Source organism: Gallinula chloropus (assembly GCF_964237585.1).
Source record: "Gallinula chloropus genome assembly, chromosome: 1".
In the NCBI taxonomy this organism is placed as follows: Eukaryota; Metazoa; Chordata; class Aves; order Gruiformes; family Rallidae; genus Gallinula; species Gallinula chloropus.
The window spans coordinates 7,745,133-7,762,837 of NC_140085.1; the positions used below are offsets into that span (position 1 = coordinate 7,745,133).

Consider the following 17,705-nt stretch of genomic DNA (forward strand, 5'->3'; position numbering starts at 1 on the left):
GCTCTGGTCCTGGCTGCCCCGGGCTGGGCTCAGGCAGGTGTTGGAGTCTGGTGTCCCACCTGTGCTTTGCAGCGGCAGCCAAAGACCTGATATGATGTGAGCTGATCCTCCTTCTAAAATGGTGCTCATGCTGGGTGCATTGCTTTGTCCAAGTCCTCACCTCCCCTGGCAGTGGAGCAGGAGCCTGTGTGTCCTCTTCTGAGGGAGTTCCCCATCTCCTGTGGGTATCCACCATGTCCTGTGGCATGTGAGGCATGATGGTGGGGGAGTTCAGCCAGCAGCGAGTTTGGAGGCGCATCTTGAGGAGCTTCGGATTCTGCTGGAAGCTCAGCATCCTGAGGTGCTGCTTCAGACAAAGGAGCTTTTCAGGCCAGAGTCTGACCCCAGAGAAAATGTCAGGAGCTTAAACAGTTCAGGAGGAATAAAAACAGTGCTTGGAGAGGGGCCTGGGGGGAATAGACAGGAATCTGGGGGAGAAGCCAGGCAGATGGCAAGACCACGGAAGTGTTCCATTAGCGGTGGTGTCTGCTGGCTTTTCAGGGGTGGTTCTGGGTTTTTGCAGGGTTCCCTCCAGCTACTCAGTTCTGAGGCATTGGTACCACAGGAACCATTTATAAACCTGCAACTCTCCCCTTCTCCCCACCCAGCTGATGTCCTGAGTGGTTTTAAATCTTCCTGACCTTTGTTTTGAACTCTTGATATGAGGGACGATCTCATCCCCCTTCAGAAGAGCTGTAATTTCACAGGGAAGTGCAGCGTGTGGGTAGCCAGGGGAGGGTGTAAGGAGCTCGGCAGCGTTTGCTTTACAGGCAACAGGATTCCTTAGGGCATCTGGAATAGCACTGGATATTTTTTTTCCACCCTCCCACTTTAGGGCTAATTACTGAGGGTGAGTTTAACAGCACCCTGAGCCCCGGTTTGAGGGGGGACGCGCCTCCCGTAGGGACCTGAATTTGGGGTAGGAATGGTCTGAGTGGCTTGTAGGGAATGTAATCCGAGCAACGTGCCTCCTGGCCGACAGCCCCTGAAATGCAGCCCCCGTGCTGCAGCCAATCCCGTGACGGAAGCGCTTTATCCCCCTGCAATCCGTGGAACGCGGGGAGCCGAGGGGCTGCGCAGGACTTTCTCACGGCATCTCTGGGTAAGAGTTTCCAGCTGTCCGGCACGTGAGCGCCAGCTTCGGTCCTCAGGGCATCCCAAGGCGGGGGACACGCTGTTACAGCAGCTGCTTTTCATCATCGCCCAGGGGCTCTTTGCAGCTGGATGGCCCCAAATTACAGCTACCAGACCGTGATCAAATAGTTAATAATACCTAAAAAAACCCAGCCCCAACCCACCCGAGTCTGGTTTAGGGACAGGTGGGTGCGGCGCAGCTGTCATGGGCCTTGACAGTTTTTGGGGTATGGTTCAGTTTAGCGATTCCCACTCGTCCCTCTGGGCTTCTCCAGATGTTTATTTCTGGTAATTCCTGTGTTAGGAGGAAATAACGGCTGGAGCCAGAGCTCCACAGCCCTAGTGTGCAGTCAGGCTTTCGCTGTGGCGGTGGCAGGGCTGGTTTTGGGGCTTCAGTGTCCCAGTTAGTGGTGGCAGCCCTTTGCCCTGTCCTGGCGGTGGGAGGGACTGTCTGAGTGTGTGACACCCGCCTTGCCCCAGCACTGGCGTGCCCGGCGGTAGTTAAATGCCTTTAATTCCTTATTAGCTATTTGTCGGTACTGCTGAGGGGCCCTGAGGCGGGTGTGGGTGGGATCAGTCTGTTTGGGGTGAGGAACTGCCCCAGCATCTCTGTTACAGACCCTGCCCTGCCCAAAGAATGAATCTGGCCAAGATGTGAAGGGCTTTGCTTCTCAGCAGGGAGGAGGAGTACTTGACGTGCCCTTGGAGAGGGCTGCTGCCAGGGTGCCCATGCCGAATGCGGAGCTGGCTGTCAGGAAAGCTGCCCCTGATGTGATGTAGGGCATGGAGCAGTGCCTGCAGCAGGGCTGGAGCTGCTGGCAGTAAAGCTGAGCTCAAGTCCCAGAGGTTGGGGGATGTCTGAACAATTTCACCATTGCCACGGTGTCCCATCCCAAACCCTTCAGGGGCCTCTCCACACAAGGTTGTCCCCGTGCAGCGGAGCGATGGCCGGGGGGCCTGGCCGGTGCTGCTGCTGGCTTGCTGCAGCAAGGGGGGGGGGGAATACAAAATGCTTGGGGGGACAGGAGGTCCTGTGGTGCTGGGAATAAATGGGAATAGAAAGCAACTGCACTGGGGGCTGGGATGTGCAAACGGGCCCACAGGGAGAGCAGGAGGCTGCTGGGAGCTGCCTGCCCAGGGCGTGCTGGGGCTGCAGGGGTCACCATGGAGGGGAACGGTGGTATTGGGGTTCAGCGTCTTTCTTGGTGACACAGACAGTGGGATCGAGTGCGCCCTCAGCAAGTTTGCAGGTGCCACCAAGCTGGGTGGTGCAGTTGACACACTGGAGGGAAGGGATGCCATCCAGAGGGACCTTGACAGGCCGGAGAGATGGGCCCATGTGAACTGCACAAAGTTCAACAAGGCCAAGTGCAGGGACCTGCATGTGGGTCGGCACAATCCCAGGCACAACTACAGGCTCAATGGATTGAGAACAGCCCTGAGGAGAAGGACTTAGGAGGGGTGGTGGTGGACAAGAAACTCAGCAGAACCCAGGAATGTGCACTTCCAGTCCAGAAAGTCAACCATATCCTGGGCTGCATCATAAGCAGTGTGACCAGCAGGTTGAGGGAGGGGATTCTGCCCCTCTGCTCTGCTCTCATGAGACCCCACCCCACCTGCAGTGCTGTGTCCAGGTCTGGAATCCCCAGTACAGGAAAGACAGAGCTGTTGGAGCAAGTCCAGAGGAAGCCACAGAGATGACCAGAGGGCTGGAGCAGCTCTGCTAGGAAGACAGGCTGGGAGAGTTGGGGCTGTTCAGTCTGAAGAGAAGGCTCCAGGGAGACCTCAGAGCAGCCTTCCAGTAGCTAAAGAGGCTACAGGGAAGCTGGAGAGGGACAGGACAAGGGGGAATGCCCTTAAGATGAAGGAGGGGATGTTTAGATCAGACTTAAAGAAGAAATCCTTCCCTGTAAGGGTGGTGAGGCCCTGTCACAGGGTGCTCAGAGAAACTGGCTGCCCCTGGATCCCTGGCAGGGTTCAAGGCCAAGCTGAATGGGGCTTTGGGCAACCTGGGCTAGTGGAAGGTAAGGTGTCCCTGCCCATGGCAGGGGGTCGGAGGTAGCTGGGCTTTGAGGTCCCTTCCAACCCAAACCAGCCTGGGATTCTGTGATTAGCCCCATCCCTGACCCCATGCAGGGGGCCAGGCTGCCAGAAAAGCCCCCTCCCGAGCCCCCGGTGTCTCTCAGGGTGGGTTCTTGCTGCTGTTGCCTCAGCAGCAGAGATTGAACTGGTCTCTTCAGGAATTTTGCACAACAAGCCAGTGGTTCCTTAGGAGTGCCAGGGCCAAGCAGGTGGGTGCTCAAGCAAAGACCCTTGTAGCCCCCCAGCACCCAGCTCATAGCAGTGACTTAATCATCTCAAGTTAGGTGCATTAGAAGCAACTCCCACTTCCCCAGCTGCTTTCAGCTGTGTTGGGAAGTCGGTCCTGCTGTTTCATGCCAGCCAAGACATCCCCTGAGCAGTGAGAGCAGCGCTGGACAGAACACACCACAGACTGAGCTGAGACCTGGGATCCCTGGGGGTGTCTGAAGGACAAGGTCTTAAGGGGCAACCCAGCCCTTCCTGCTGCCATCCCTGTCCTAGGGAACCCGCTTTGACAGGGGGATTGGACCTGATGATCTCTTGGGGTCCCTTCCAACCCCTGTGATTCTGTGATCCCTGACCAGCTGTGTGCACATCTGGACCCAGCATTTCTCAGAGGTGGTGGTTCGGTCACCCCGGTCAGGACTCACTCGCTGCCGGGAAGGACCACTGCAAGGCTTCATTTTGAAAATGCTTTAATAAGGAAGTGTTGACAACACCGTTCTGCAAAATGTAAAGGTAACTATACAAATTCTTAATACAAAAAGAATAAATTAAAAGCAGATCTTTTTTAATTCTGCGACTTTTTCTACAACATACATATTTTTCCTTGATTACGGTTGAACAGAATCCAGTAAAATCATTTCCCATGCTCTAAAGTCAGTTTCAGGAGAGACCTAATTATTTTTTTTTCTTCTTTTTTTTTTTTCCCTCTTTTTTTAAACTAGAGAGTCCATTTTACACAACTCGTAATAAAACTATTGACATTAATATATATGTAAAACTTTACATCTAGTTAACTAAGCAGTAACTGGTCATCTGATAGCACCTGAATGGGGATTCGGCTATGCCTGGAACTAAAACTAATACAGAGTGAAAACAAATCGGACTGTCTCAACATTTTCAACACTCGACTGCATATAATATCATTTAAAAATAAACCCTGCCTCCCAGCACGGCCCCGGGGCGCAGACCGTACCCCCGGCTCCTGCCTGACCAGAGGGAGCGTCGGACTCCGGGACTTCAGAACGCGATTGTGGCTTTAATGTCAGATGGAGCCTTGGAAAATAAAAAAGTAAAGGAGGGGTTCAGTTGGTCGTCAAGTGCTCGTATATAATAGCTATGTATACACCCCTCCACGTTCTACTTAAATATGTTAATCTCACCTGATTAACATTTTATGTACACTTGTGTTTTAATTGAATTGAGCTAAACAGTAAAACCTGTTTTACTTAATCTGTCTTTACTACCAGACTGGCTGCTCACGTGCGCCTCGATTGCAGAACAGAAAAGCAGAACACAAAGCCAAACTCGATCCGTTTCTAGAAAGCTTTTCTCTACTCCAGCCTGTTTGCAAGCCAGGCTAACCGGTTATTGACTTCTCCTCGTTTCAGGGCTGCCACCTCTCCCCCTTTGCTGTAAAACTGGAGGAATTAACGTTTTCTTCCTGTAGTGCCCAGAGGCCTCATAGTGCCGCTGTTGTTGAATTCTTTTTAATTGAAAGAAGGTACACAGAAAAAAAAAAAAACCCACCCCAAAACAACCCAACCCAGAACCACTTACAGGGAAATTAAAAAGAAAACAGACAGTTGCTCAGAGCCCCTAAAAAAATCCATGGGCTGAATTACTTGGTGCTGCGTAATTTGGTCCTTATTTAATCCTTTCACTTTAGCTACTGAATCTTAATGGTGAACATCACTAATTAGTACTATCTCTTACCCAGCTAAAAAGCCAATTAGGAGCTTGAAATAATTCCCTTGTCAGACCCCAAAGCACACAAAGAGATGGCGAAACCAGTGCTTCACACGTCCAGGTACAGGGTGCGGGCTCAGCGCTGGATGCTCTTCCAGCGATGGGTTACGAGGCTTCGGGTACTCGCCAAATTGGGCTGGGATCCTGCGGTGGTTCTTGGCAGAGGTCCGGAAGCAGGAGGCTTGCGTGGCTACCCTTAACCCCCCCTTGCTGGTATAAGGGTAATTCATCTAGTTAGGTTTCATGTGTGAACATGAAAGTGTTTCCTTCCTGGCTCCGGCGCGGATTTCCCTGGCCAAACAAGAGCCTTCGCTGCCTGTCGCTGCCCTCAGCTCCCTGCCTGCCTGGGGATGTGGCCGGCAGCACAGCCAGCAGCGCAGCGAGCCGGAGCCAAGGCTTCTCACACGGGTTATGCAGGTATTCGCATGAGCAGCCTCCATTAATCTCTGGAACCCACCCCTCATCACCTCTCCTCGCCCGGTTTCGAAGCAGCCATTCTCTCTTGGAGCCTGGAATGCAGTTTTCCAGCAATCTGAAAACCAATAGGTGTGGCAGCCCCCCCCCACGTCGCGGTGGTTAATTTTCGCCCTACTTTGTCTGGTAGACACTGTTACTCTTGGAACACACACACACGCACACGCACTCACGCTTGTCTTTTTTGTTTCCTTTCCTCTTTTTCTCCTTAAACTAAAGCTAACTTCAGTTTCTGCTTTTCCCCAAGTAAAACCCCCCCTCCAGCCGTTTTTCTTTTAATGCCTTTCCCATAGGAAATCATCGTTTGCACGCACAAACGGGGAGGGGGGAAGGCCGGGCGCCTCCCCCCCCATCGAGTGGCAATAAAAACAGCATAGCACCGCAGTGAAGACTAGACGTGCCAGCTTCAACATCCACCTAGATTGTGCACTTGTTCGTTACAAAAGTGTCTTTGAGGCCTTTTTTTAAAGTTCCATGGCTTGACGTGTATAAAGCATTGCTCAAAAGTTACGTGTAAACTTGCAGCTCCTTCCATGACGCTCTCGTACGGTTCCTTTTGGTATCAGCAGGCAGCTCTCGCTTGTGCCCAACACCTGATTTTGGTGGTTCTCTTGCGGTCGCTTCATGCAATGGGAAAACAGGTCTGCTGGTTGTCTGACCCCGCTGTGGCGCTGTTCCCTTCCAGACAGACTGGTTCTCCCACACAGCCGTACACTGGGTGATGAGCCCTTTGCTACACTGGTGCTAGCGGAGGGAAGATGAGTGGAGCAGGTATGTGAATGCAGCTTTCCCTGTCAATTAGACTGCGATGTGCTTTCCCTTTGATTTCACGTCAACGCTTTGTGCAGAAATCCATTGGAATTTATTGGCTGTGTCTCTTCATAAAAAGAGGTTTCAGGGTGGGGTGGGTGTTTTTTGGCAATTTTTATCTTCGTTGGAGTATTGAAAACCAAACCAGCACGACCCCGACCTCTCTGTGCGCTGGGGCACAGCGATGCTGCGCGCAGCAGGACCCACCGCCACGTCAGGTGATGTAAGCCTTGGTTGTCCAGTTTAATAGCAGTTTGTGGGCAGTGAGGCTGTGATGCCAGCCCGGGCCTCCAGCACAGCGGGTGATTCTCCCTGTACGTAGGTGGGCCCAAAGGGAAGCAGGAAATGCTGTTGTACAGGAGGTGGCTGTGTCTGCTGTTGAGTTATGCCAGACAGACGTTCTCTGTCGCAAGAACTTGCTGGGCACGCTCACCCTGCCAGTGCTGCTGTCAGCTGTGGTCTGTGGCAGTGCAGATCCACTGCAAGACTTGGACACATCTCTGAAGTGATGGGATTCTATTTCCTATCAGATGGGCTTTCAGGACTATGATATCCATATCTCAGCCTCTGTCCCATTTTTTTTCCACCTCCCCCCACCCCACCCTTTAAACTAATGCTCTGTTGGCTTCAGATGGCAGGTCATGGAAATCTTACTGATGTTACATGCCACAGAACAGAAAGGTTTGGTGTAAGCCTTGAAAGGCTGCAATCTCTTCAAAGGAAAATGGATTTCTAACTTGACGACTGACCGCTGAGATGGCTGCTTGTCTGCACGTGCTGCGGGCCGTGGGAGGGCTGTGTGGTGGTGGATGTCTCGGGGCCAGCGGTCTGAAAGTGTCGCCTTGAATTGCATCATGAGGAAAGTGCTTAGAGTTGAAGCTGGTGCTGGGTGACAGTGCATCTGGGTAAGGCAAATGAGAGGCAGTGAGGTGATCTCAGAATGGCATTGATGTGATTAACTTGAGGTCAGGGGTTCACACTAGAGTCCCAGGCTTGGCTTTTTCCTGCCCATACCACTGGACATCTGCTAATTCTGGATAGAGGGGAGAATCCAGGAAACAGCTATCGTTGTAGGTCCTGCGGGAGAAAGGAAACGCTGTTAGGACAATGAGGGCTCCTGGGAAGTTCAGCCATAAGCAGAAGACATTGTATTATGGGTGGGGAGGAACACAGGACATTCCTATCCACATCTGCAGGTAACCCCCCAGCTGACAATAGGGATGGGCTCGGCATGCAGGACGCTGCCTTGACCTCATTTGCTCTTGCCCAGCAGTCCTATTCCCCTGCAACCAGCCTCCTGCGATGAGGCTGGAGACAGCTGAGCTCCAGCAGCCTCTCCAGAGGGTTGGATGATGCCTGAACGGCAACAGGCAGAGCTGCTGTGTTTTCAGCTCAGCGGGGGCTTTGTGACAGGGATGTGCTATAAGAGAGCAAAGCAGCTGCTGGAAGGTGAGAGCATGTGTCTGACCCCACCAGCTGTGTCCATCCCACCACTCACAGTACCACACCTGCCTCTGCTTTCTCCATTTGTGGCTTTGTCCCTCTGGGGTGCATCAGCGGGCGCTGCCATACCTAAAAGGGCTCTGCCTTGCCCAAAGGGCTCTGCCTGCCCTGACTTGCCCAAAGGGCTCTGCCTGCCTTGCCTTGCCCAACGGGCGCTGCCTTGCTGTCCTGCCTGGTAGCAAGCCGGGGTCAAGATTTTCCATGGAACACTCTCCAGGGACCGGGTCTGCAGAGCAGCTCTCCTGGCTCCTGGCTGCAGTACCTAGTGGGAAGAGGAGGGTGGTGCTTTCCTGTAGCACTTCTGCTCCTGCCTCACCTGGCAATCCCAGCTACCAGGCTTTCCAGGGCTCAGCTAGGAAGCCACTAGTGAGAAGGCACCAGGTCCAATGTGGAAATGCCCATGTGTTCTTGTAGGCAGTCCAGTCCTCATCTTGGGCACCTCTCAACAAGCTATCGCTTCTTCTGCTCTAGGGCCTTTGGTTTGCTTGCACACAGCAGACGAGGCAGTTTAAGGGAATTCTCTTTGCTATTTACCCTGAAGCCCCACTCAGGGTCACCTCCTGGCTTAGTCTATAGAGCTCCTCACCAGAGGAAAAACCTGAGGTCAGAATCTTGGTACTTTGAAACACGACTGCTCTATCTGCACGATGATGTTCAGAATTACATCTCTCCCTCACACTGCCATCTCAACCAACTTCCAAACTAGAGGTTGTTTTGAGGCCAGAAGTGGGAGATGCATTTTCTGTTTACTGGGGGAGGGAGGGGGTGTCTCGCTCCTTCCTCAGCTCCCTCCCGCCTCACAGGACTGATCTCACAACAGGACTGATCTCACATCTGATGCAGTCTGGCAGTTCCTGCTTCCTCTGTCCTGTTTTCCTGGTGTCTGGGAGGAACCTGAGCAAGGGCATCACAGTCTGCATGATAAAGAGCCTTTTGTTTCCCAGCTCTGTGCTGGAGTAAGGAGGTTTATGGGTTATCTCTAGAAAGCTGTGCTTTAAATATTTGACAGATGCCAGCTGTCAATGGCTGTAGATTCAAATAAAGAGTGTCAGACATGATGGCAGTTTCACAGTTTAATTAAAATAGGAATACTCTGAGGGTTTTTCTTTTTCCCCTCCTGCCATCCCTCCCCCCCACTCAAGTCTTCCCACAGGAATGCGGCCAGGATGACTCCTCGCTCCAAGAAATCTCGCTGCTGCTAACAGCCTCTGCATCACAGCTCTGCTCTGCAGTAGGGAAGGAGAAAGGGGCGCTGGGTGCCACTGCTGGGAGCTCAGTCCAGGTCCCCCAAGGTCCCCATTTACCCAGGTTCATCTCCCCACCATGCTGCTGCCAGACTTTCCCCGCAGCACTCTGCCCACGCTGCTTTGAAACCTCCCCGACTGCTCTCTGTGCCTGTTCAACCCCTGCATGAAGGCAGAGGGGGCTGACCCAAAGTCCCCTTTCATGGGGGGGGAAAGCCCCACAGCCACAAACACGCTGAAAAGGCAGAGAGAGGGCTTTGAGATGCTTTCAAGTTGTCCTTCCAAGAGCTGAAGGAAGCCTTGTTTCCAAACAAACAGGCAGAGGATGAAAAGGGCTGCTCCTCTGGGACAGCGGGATGCCGGTTACTTGCCCGGCGTTCACAGGCTGTAAGGCAGAAGGATGAAAGAACAAAACGTTCCCTTACTATACCTCTATTCATCAGTACTTTGGTGGGTTGGAGACTGAGACTCATCCATAGTGGGTGAGTTGTCTGTTGCTTCTCTGAACAAAGGAGAGCAAAAAAAGGAGGAAAGAGGAGAGAGGAAATGTTAAAGAAAAGAAGTGACACAGACATTGTTACGAGCTTATTAATCCGGCGGGGAAACGAGTTGATGAATCATCTTTAGAAAAAAGTTAGTGACACAAAAACATGTTGGGGAGAACTGTCAATCTTTGGGGTTGTGCTGGGAGGGCACAGTCTGCTCCTGCAGCAGGAGGGGTGTTTGTGTTGTGCAGCTAACGGGGAGTTTGCCTGCTCCTACTGTATTTGTACATACTCCTTGGGTGTTATGCTCAGGCATGAAATACACGCTCGTTTCTCTCCAGTCCGTGGTGCTGGGCCGACACTATAAATCCAGGTACCTTCACGTTGACCAGTGGAGAACTTGGCTTGGTGCAGTTTTGCTCTGTGAGAGGGGTGTGGGAGTTTTGCTGAATGGAAAAATAGGAAAAGTCGGGGGTTTCCAAACTGATTTGTCATCTGGCTGCTCACCAGTTTGGCTTCTGATCCTCGTGAAGGTATGTACAGGAATTAGTATTAGGATGGAGACTAAGATTTGAGTCCAGACTCAAACCCTTAATAATGGGAATTTCAGTGAGCACAGCTGCCATTTTGCCTGTCTTGTGGTTCTTCGTGAAATCAGACCAGGAAAATTCTCCTGGAAGTACCTGTAAAGGTCATGTGAGGCTGGATGTCAAATGTGTGGTTTTAAAATCCAAGGTAGGTCTAAGGGGGTTGCAGTTACAGTTCTTCTTGTCTACATTTTTAAGTGTAGTCATGAGCAGCACTCGACCAGAGGTCAAACTTGCTCATAGGTGACCAGAAGAAATTGAAGAGCATGAGATTTTCCAGTGGCTGCACTGGGAAATGTTTACAAGGTTGCTGGTCCCAGTTCATAACTCAGGGGATCATAGCTGTTTTCCTAATCTAGGGCCTACGGCACTTGGAGGACCAAAGTCTGAAACTTTCTGGTTGATCTCACCAAAGCCAATTCAGAGGCAAAAATCTGGGATCTGCTCAAGTTAGACGGGATCTGGAAATGATCTTTATTCAGATGGAATTACAGGAGATTGCTATAATGTAGCCACAGGAGCCTATGAAAGGCTTTTTGTTTACCCCTGGAACTCCCTGCCTCACAAAGAGGTGCCAAGGAACCCAATAACTATATATATGTGTGTGTGTGTGTGTATATATATAGACATGAGTAATGGCCACCCGCATGTAATGACTCATTCACGCTTTGGTGAAGCATGTTTAATTAGTGGTACCTGAAAAAAGATGCACTTAATAGTCATTAAGACACACTGCTAGGGGAAAGCCTAGCAAAAGAATGTGGTTGTGTCACATACAAACGTCCAACACCTAACCAGTGAAGATCTTGGTCTGGACAGCCAGCATGAAAGGGGGTAAGAAAAGATGAGCTATTTCAGCATATGGAAAATTGGAGGAAGGAGATTGTCCAAGCAGGAGGAATGTGCAAGGCTTCTTTCCCTGTGGAGCCAGCACTGCTGGGAGCCTGCACCTTGGTCAGCCTAAACTAAAGCTCCACTGCTACGAGAGCACTGGGGAGGGGCTGGAAATGCTCTGTGTGGGAGGAGGCTACGGAGCACCTGGAAAATGGTTCCTGTACCCACGTTCTCCCTTTGCTTGTGTGTGGGGAGAGAGGTGAATTCTCTGTCCCAGTCTCACAGACACTCACCCAGTCTGCCACGTGAGGATGTGATGGGGGCTGCCCGGCGGCGTGGCTGCTAGTTCACTCGACGGCGTTGAACTCCTCTGGCTGTGAGGTAAGGCAGCTGCAAAACAACCAAAGGGGGAGGGGAAAAACAACCGGTGAGGTGAGGCCACGAGGGTCAGAGTGGTTCAGAAGCATCAGCTGGTCAGACCAGCAGCAACATGTCCTGCTGTGAGCGCAAACACAGCCTGGGAGTCAGAACTTGTCTTGTTCCCAGATGGCTGTGTCCAAAATGTGCATCAGGAGCAGCCAGCACAGTGTCAGCCCGGCCTCCAGCTGAGCACAACCACCCAGACTCCCCGGAGCCTGCCTGGGAAACACCACACCCCTCCCACCATGAAAGTGAAAGGGTTTTGTCCCTGCCTGGACTGGCAGGGCCTGGTGGGAGATGCTCTGTGCCCCGTGGAGCCAGAGCTGGCACTGATGAGAGTCTGGGCAAGTGCTCTGCTTCATGGGTAAAGGGGGAAGACCCCGCTGAAGATTTCAAAAGTGACAACTACCTGTCACTGTAAATCAGCAATAGACTGAAGCTGGACTTTGCTGAGCCCATGGGACCAGAGGAAGGCTGACCTTACTTCAGTGAAGACAGAAGGGAGCACAGCTAAAAGCGTACCACGGGCAGTGGTTCACAGGGGATGTCCCCACGGAGAGTCTAGCTAAGAAACCCACCTGATCTTTCCTCTTCCTCAAGTCCATACAGTGTTGATTGTCCAAATTTAATTTTATATGCCTAGAGAAGTAGGAGCCTCTCTGAAGGACAGTGTGAAGCCCAACAGACCTATCAGCTACGGCTAATCAGCTAAACTGATGGATGTTTCTACCTGGCATGCCTGTCTGTGCTGGTCAATTCTTTAGATGCTGCCAAATGACACTTGAAGAGAAAAACAAATTTTAATCTGCTCCTGGGAGCTGACAACCCCTGAGGTCAGTACCCACCCACAGCAGTAATGCAGAGCTGACTCTGAAGGCAAAACCAATCTACACTGCCAACTGGCCACGACAAGCTGATTGCTGAGCACACTTGCCACTCTGCTGTCACATTTAGATGTAAAGACCCAGTTGGGTGGGGGGATGGACTGGTTGGCAGTGGTTTTTAGGTGCTATCCCCTAACCCCACCATTTTCCTTTCTAGATCACCCCACTGAACTGCTTAGCTTCCAAAGCTAAGCAAGGCAAAGCTTTCTGGTGTTCAACACTTCATAATTCGCCCGTTAGTTGAAGGGGGAAGACATATGGAGGACAGATATTCATATGGAGACATGGGACAGTCCTAGCAACTACTTGAGTGTGTCTTCGCTCACATCTGGGCTTCCTATGAGTGTTGGCATCACACAGCCTCTCCCCAGGCAGCTGTTGGGAGCTGACAGGGAGCCTGGTGCCTCTCCAATTCTGCTCTGGAGTCAGCAGCAAGCACAGAGCCTGGTGGCCTGTGGACTGGGTGTGGAGCTGGGATGTCAGAAGGCCAACAGCCAGCATGGGTGGATGCTGGGCTGGGCTGGTCTGTTTGGAGAGGCTGCGAGGGTCTGCGGCGAGCCAGGCTGGAGTAATGGTGTCTCCCAGGCCAAGGCTGAGGAGTGCAGAAGGGTGGGCATGGTGCTAATGGATTAACCAGCAATCCTGTCCACACAGGGCTGGATTTTGGTTTTAAAAGGTCCTTGATCTATCCAAACTGGTGTGTCCAGCAGTGACTGATAGCCAGGAAATATTTAACCTTGGACTGTTTCATAGCACGTAGCGGCCTCCTCAGTTTAATGAATTTCACTGTTTTCTTACCATCTAATATTAACAGCAGAAAGGAGTGCAAAGCTCTGTACATGACAGAGAGGCACAATACTGCACAAACCTAAGCGTTCTGAAATTCAGGATGTTATCAGCAGAGCTACTGGAGCTGCATGGGAAAACCAAGAGCCAGCAGTGCACAAAGATGTCATCGCTCAAACAGTTTCGTGGGGGGCAGAGGGGCTGGGATGCTTCCCACTTAACCTTTCTCATGCTTTTGGTGTTTCACACAGGACACACATTCTCCTCCTCTGTGCTGAGACCCTGCTCGCTTCACCACTCCCCTTGCTGTGATTACTAAGAGTGAGCCCCCCCAACACGGTTTCTGCACATTCAGCCCTAGTGCCATCACCCAAAATCCAACTGCAGTCTGAGGAATGATCTGGCAACAAGGAGCCTTTGGTCCCTCCCTGTCTGAGCCCATCACAGCAAAGTGATGATTTCAATGGAAAACAATTCCCACCCAATGAGTGTCTGAGACAAGACTTGCCCCACAGTGTTATGTCTACAGGCTGGGTGGGCAGCATGGGGAAGGCCAGACAACGTGCAGATAACATCTGGCACTGCTCTCCAGCCGGGGCATTAAGCCTGGCATGAACCCCAGCTGCAGGAAGTCCCAGTCCCTCCCCCCCCTTTGCCCAGGGGAGCTCTCACCTGACGTTGCTTTACACATCTGAGGCATTCTCGTGACCCGGCTGTGCGCCACAAAGGTGCTTTGCGAGGATGTGCTGTACTGGGAGCTGCTGTCCGAGGAAGTGGAGCTCGTGTGCGAGAGGCGGCTGTGCTCCTTGTGAGAGGCCGTGGACCGCTGGTACCAGAGCCGCAGCTCGTCTGACACGGCAGTCCTACCCGAGCCTTTCTCGTGGCCCTCCCTGCCCAGAGATGGAGTCCTTATGATTTGGGAGCGGGAGGGCGTGAGCCTGACGGAGTCCACTTCATCCCCGTGCCAGTTCTCCTTAAACATCCCCCCCGCTGTGTAGGAGTTGGAGGTTTTGAATTGTGCTTTCACGCTGTAGTGTCCCTCCTGGTCGTTCTCCAGGCTCCGCACCACCACGGGTGTGGAGCTGCCCTCGATGTACAGGGGATACTCTTTGATCCTGTACTGGGAGGAGGGTTGGCTCTGGCTGTGCAGGTAGACGCGGTGGTGCCCAGTCCCGTTCCTCGCAGCCAGGTTGGGCATGCTCCCTGAATTGGAAGAGACCAGGTTGCCGGCTGATTTGTGCCTCTGCCTCTGCCGCTCTCTGGCTTTCGACGGGGAGTCCTCTGCCAGGGTGGAGTAGTTGGGGTTCATCTGAGCAGGGTAGTAGTGCTCAGAGCTAGAATGGCTGGTGCAGGAAGAGCAGTCATCCATGGGGTCAGAGCCATTACTGCTACGAGTCCTTGGGGTGTAGAAGTCGGGGCTCCCTGTCTCATTTTCTGAGCCGAGGAGTTTGCCTTGTGACTCCAAACTGGAGCTCCGGTGTCTAAAGTGCTGAGCTAAGCTGTGCAGTCTGGTGGGGCTGATGTCTACTGACCTGCAGGTACCAGGAAAAAAAGACCCAAGATGGTAAGTCAGCCAGATGAAGCACTTCCCTTCTGCACAGGAGGCCAGACTTGCTGGCAAGGGAACAAGGGCGCTGAAAATCTGGACCCCTCCAGCCCTGTGTGAGGTTGCTGCCTGCAAAGCAACCTGCTTCTCTGCTGTAGGGCTTAGGGAGATTAGTTTCCATTCCTGTTCCTCTGTGGTTGCCTTGGTGGCAGCATTCAGTCTGCAGCACCACATGGGACACAACCCCCTGCTCAGCCCAATTCCTCAGTGGCTTGCCACCCTGGGAAAGACCCAGTCTGAAGGGCAAAACCTGGGGACCTCAAGTCCCAGCTTTGCTAGTGCAACCTCATGGCAGAGCTGTTGGAGTCTGTGCCATCCCTGGGCTACTTGGTTCACCTCGTTCCAGCTCTGCATATCCTTAGCCTAAAATGCAGTAGGATTCTCTTGCTTCCTCCCTTCCCTTGGTCTTGTGAATGCCCTTCACAGTTACAATCCACCCATACTTAGTACAGAATGCAGTGATTTCTGCACTGGCCTTTGAAAACATTACCTCTGTCAGGCAATTAGGTTGTACTGGGGCCTGGCTGCGGGCAGCACGTGTAAGACTGTCAGTGTGCAACAGCCCTTCAGGCAACCACCCTGAATCTCAGTTTTACAAGGCTTGATTCACAGCCAGGTCTGGGTGGTCTCTATTCACCCTGGCTGTTTGGAGAGCTTCAGCCATCCGTTCAAGGAGTAGGAACACCCTGCAAAGAGTCACACACCCGCATGACGGATGGCCAAGGCCAGGGCGCAGAGCCCATGAATGAGCCACAGATTGATCAATGGCTGTTTCAAACACCCATATGGCCCTTACTCAGTCAAGGCCACTTCTCAAGCACTGTGCCAGGCTCATTTCTCCCATAGCTCTGCTCTAGTGTTAACAAATATTGCACTCTTGAAAGGTACTCTCATCCAAAAACTCATAACAAACTTAACCCAGGGTCTTAATGCCTTCTATTGTCTCTGCCTGAATCGGATGTGTTGGCATGGCTCTTGATTTATGCTGAGCTAAATGATGTTAGCACTACCCCTTGGGGCAGGATACCTAACAGCACACAGCTTTGGCTCAGCTCTGCTTCCTGCTGTGTCCATGGCGTTTCACACGAGAGGAAAATAGCAATGAAGGTTGTAGAAATCCCGCTGAAAATTGGAGTCAAACTGAGCCACATCACATCACCTCCTTTACACACTCTCCTCTGTCAGCTCCGGGCTTACTCCGCTGCCACCTGGATCCCTAGGTGGATTGCTTTGTACAGGCTCTCTCTCCACATGACATCACACATGTCCAAACATTTTATCTATGAGAGAGAATTAACACTACCCAGCATTTTGTATCAGACAGGAAACAACACGTTATCTCCAGCTGGATCCATGGAGGGATTTACTGCAGCATTTAGCAGTAGCACCACATGCCTTTTAAAAGTGGTGTGGGGTTTGTTAGTGCCTATAAACAGTCCCTGAGCTGAAAAGTCCCAGCAGAAGAAAAGCTTGATTACTTTGAGGGAGAGATGAAGGGCAGGATCACATTTATCTGAAGTGTTTTCAGGATGTCAGTTCAGGAGAGATTCCCTACCAGCACCAGCACCTGAGCCTCTGATGTGGATAGGACAGGTTTGTGCCCTTTCCTGAACTGGGAACTAATTCATATCCTGGGAGAAGGATAAAGCAAAGAATGTTTATTTCAGGGTAAGAAAGGTGAGACTGAGCCAGGAGCACTTACCGCGTGGAGTGGACGTAGTGTGGACTGCGTACCCGTAGATCCGGTGTTGACGGCATGCTGGACTGGGAGTTCCAGTGGGGAAGGCTCCGGATGGGGCTGTTCTGCAGGGAATTGCTCCCTCCCGCCTCGGCACAGCTCCCGGTGCTGGGGAACCGCTTGTGACTGCTGCAGAGCAAACAGCTCGCTTCAGTTCTGGGCAGGGATTTGGGGAAGGAGCTCCCGAGATTCTCCAGATCTCCAGGCATATGCCTGTGATCTCGCGGGGGTGAGCGGGAGCTGGGTCAGTGTCTGCTCTGAGTTGCATCCCAGAGCTTGTGCTTTTGTAGGGTGAGGTGAAGCCCCATCAAGGCCCTCAGATGATCCACCATCATCCTTCCCTTCTCAATGTTTTAAGAGATACCAAGCACCATTCATGTGAGTGCAGCTCACTTTCTACGACACCCCTATTGGCCCAAACACCTAAAACTCTCCTCTTGCTACAGGATGGCTTTGTAAATTTTGAAAGGGCTCACACCCATCCTTCTGCAAGCAGAGGATGTCTATGTCATGGGGCTTCAAGACAGCTGGCTCACCTGGAATGACTGTGTGAGGAGCGTTTCTTGACCTTCTCGTAGGGTTCATCCAAGGATGACTCGCTCCACATCTTGGGTTTGATGGGGGACTTGTCATAGTCGTTGCGGTGGTAATGCATCTGGCGGAGACCTTCCAGCGACTGCGGAGGCGGCGGCCTGTTGTGCAAGGGTGGCCGGGGAGGGAGTCCTTTGTGTGGGGACTGGAGAGGGGATATTGTGCTGGTGACCTGAGAATCCTCTGTGAAGAGAAGAAGGGAGACAGGTGATGGCTGTGTGATACCTCCAATGGCAGCACAGCCCCAGGGGACACCAACACACCTCCAGAACCTGCCTCCTTACCCCACTTCCCCTGGCTGCGCTCAGGAGCAATCTGAAGACCTGATTTTCAGAAGTGCCTGCCATTCACATTTTGGGAGGGAATGACCAGCAGGAGTTTGTGATGCATTAGAGTAACTGAAACCTTAAGAGAAAATAAGGGGGCATTCTGGGACTGTCTTTTGAAAGAATTCTGAGCAGTAACCATGGCAATAGTCACTGCTCCAAGCCTGATGTCTGACTGCAAGTTTGAGCCG

The 17,705-nt window shown here is 52.2% G+C and overlaps 1 protein-coding gene across 1 annotated transcript in view; it reads right to left on the reverse strand.

The window, feature by feature from the left end:
- Window positions 1-9,221: 9,221 nt before the first annotated feature.
- FRMD4A (FERM domain containing 4A) overlaps window positions 9,222-17,705 on the reverse strand; it is a gene marked incomplete at its 5' end in the record, with an annotated part of 377,986 nt that continues 369,502 nt past the window's right edge. Inside the window, 6 exons of the mRNA XM_084266245.1 lie at window positions 9,222-9,239; window positions 9,688-9,759; window positions 11,457-11,553; window positions 13,926-14,785; window positions 16,562-16,726; window positions 17,134-17,371. Coding sequence (XP_084122371.1) covers window positions 9,690-9,759; window positions 11,457-11,553; window positions 13,926-14,785; window positions 16,562-16,726; window positions 17,134-17,371 — 1,430 coding nt within the window. The 3' untranslated portion in view covers window positions 9,222-9,239; window positions 9,688-9,689. The remainder of the gene's footprint in view (window positions 9,240-9,687; window positions 9,760-11,456; window positions 11,554-13,925; window positions 14,786-16,561; window positions 16,727-17,133; window positions 17,372-17,705) is intronic.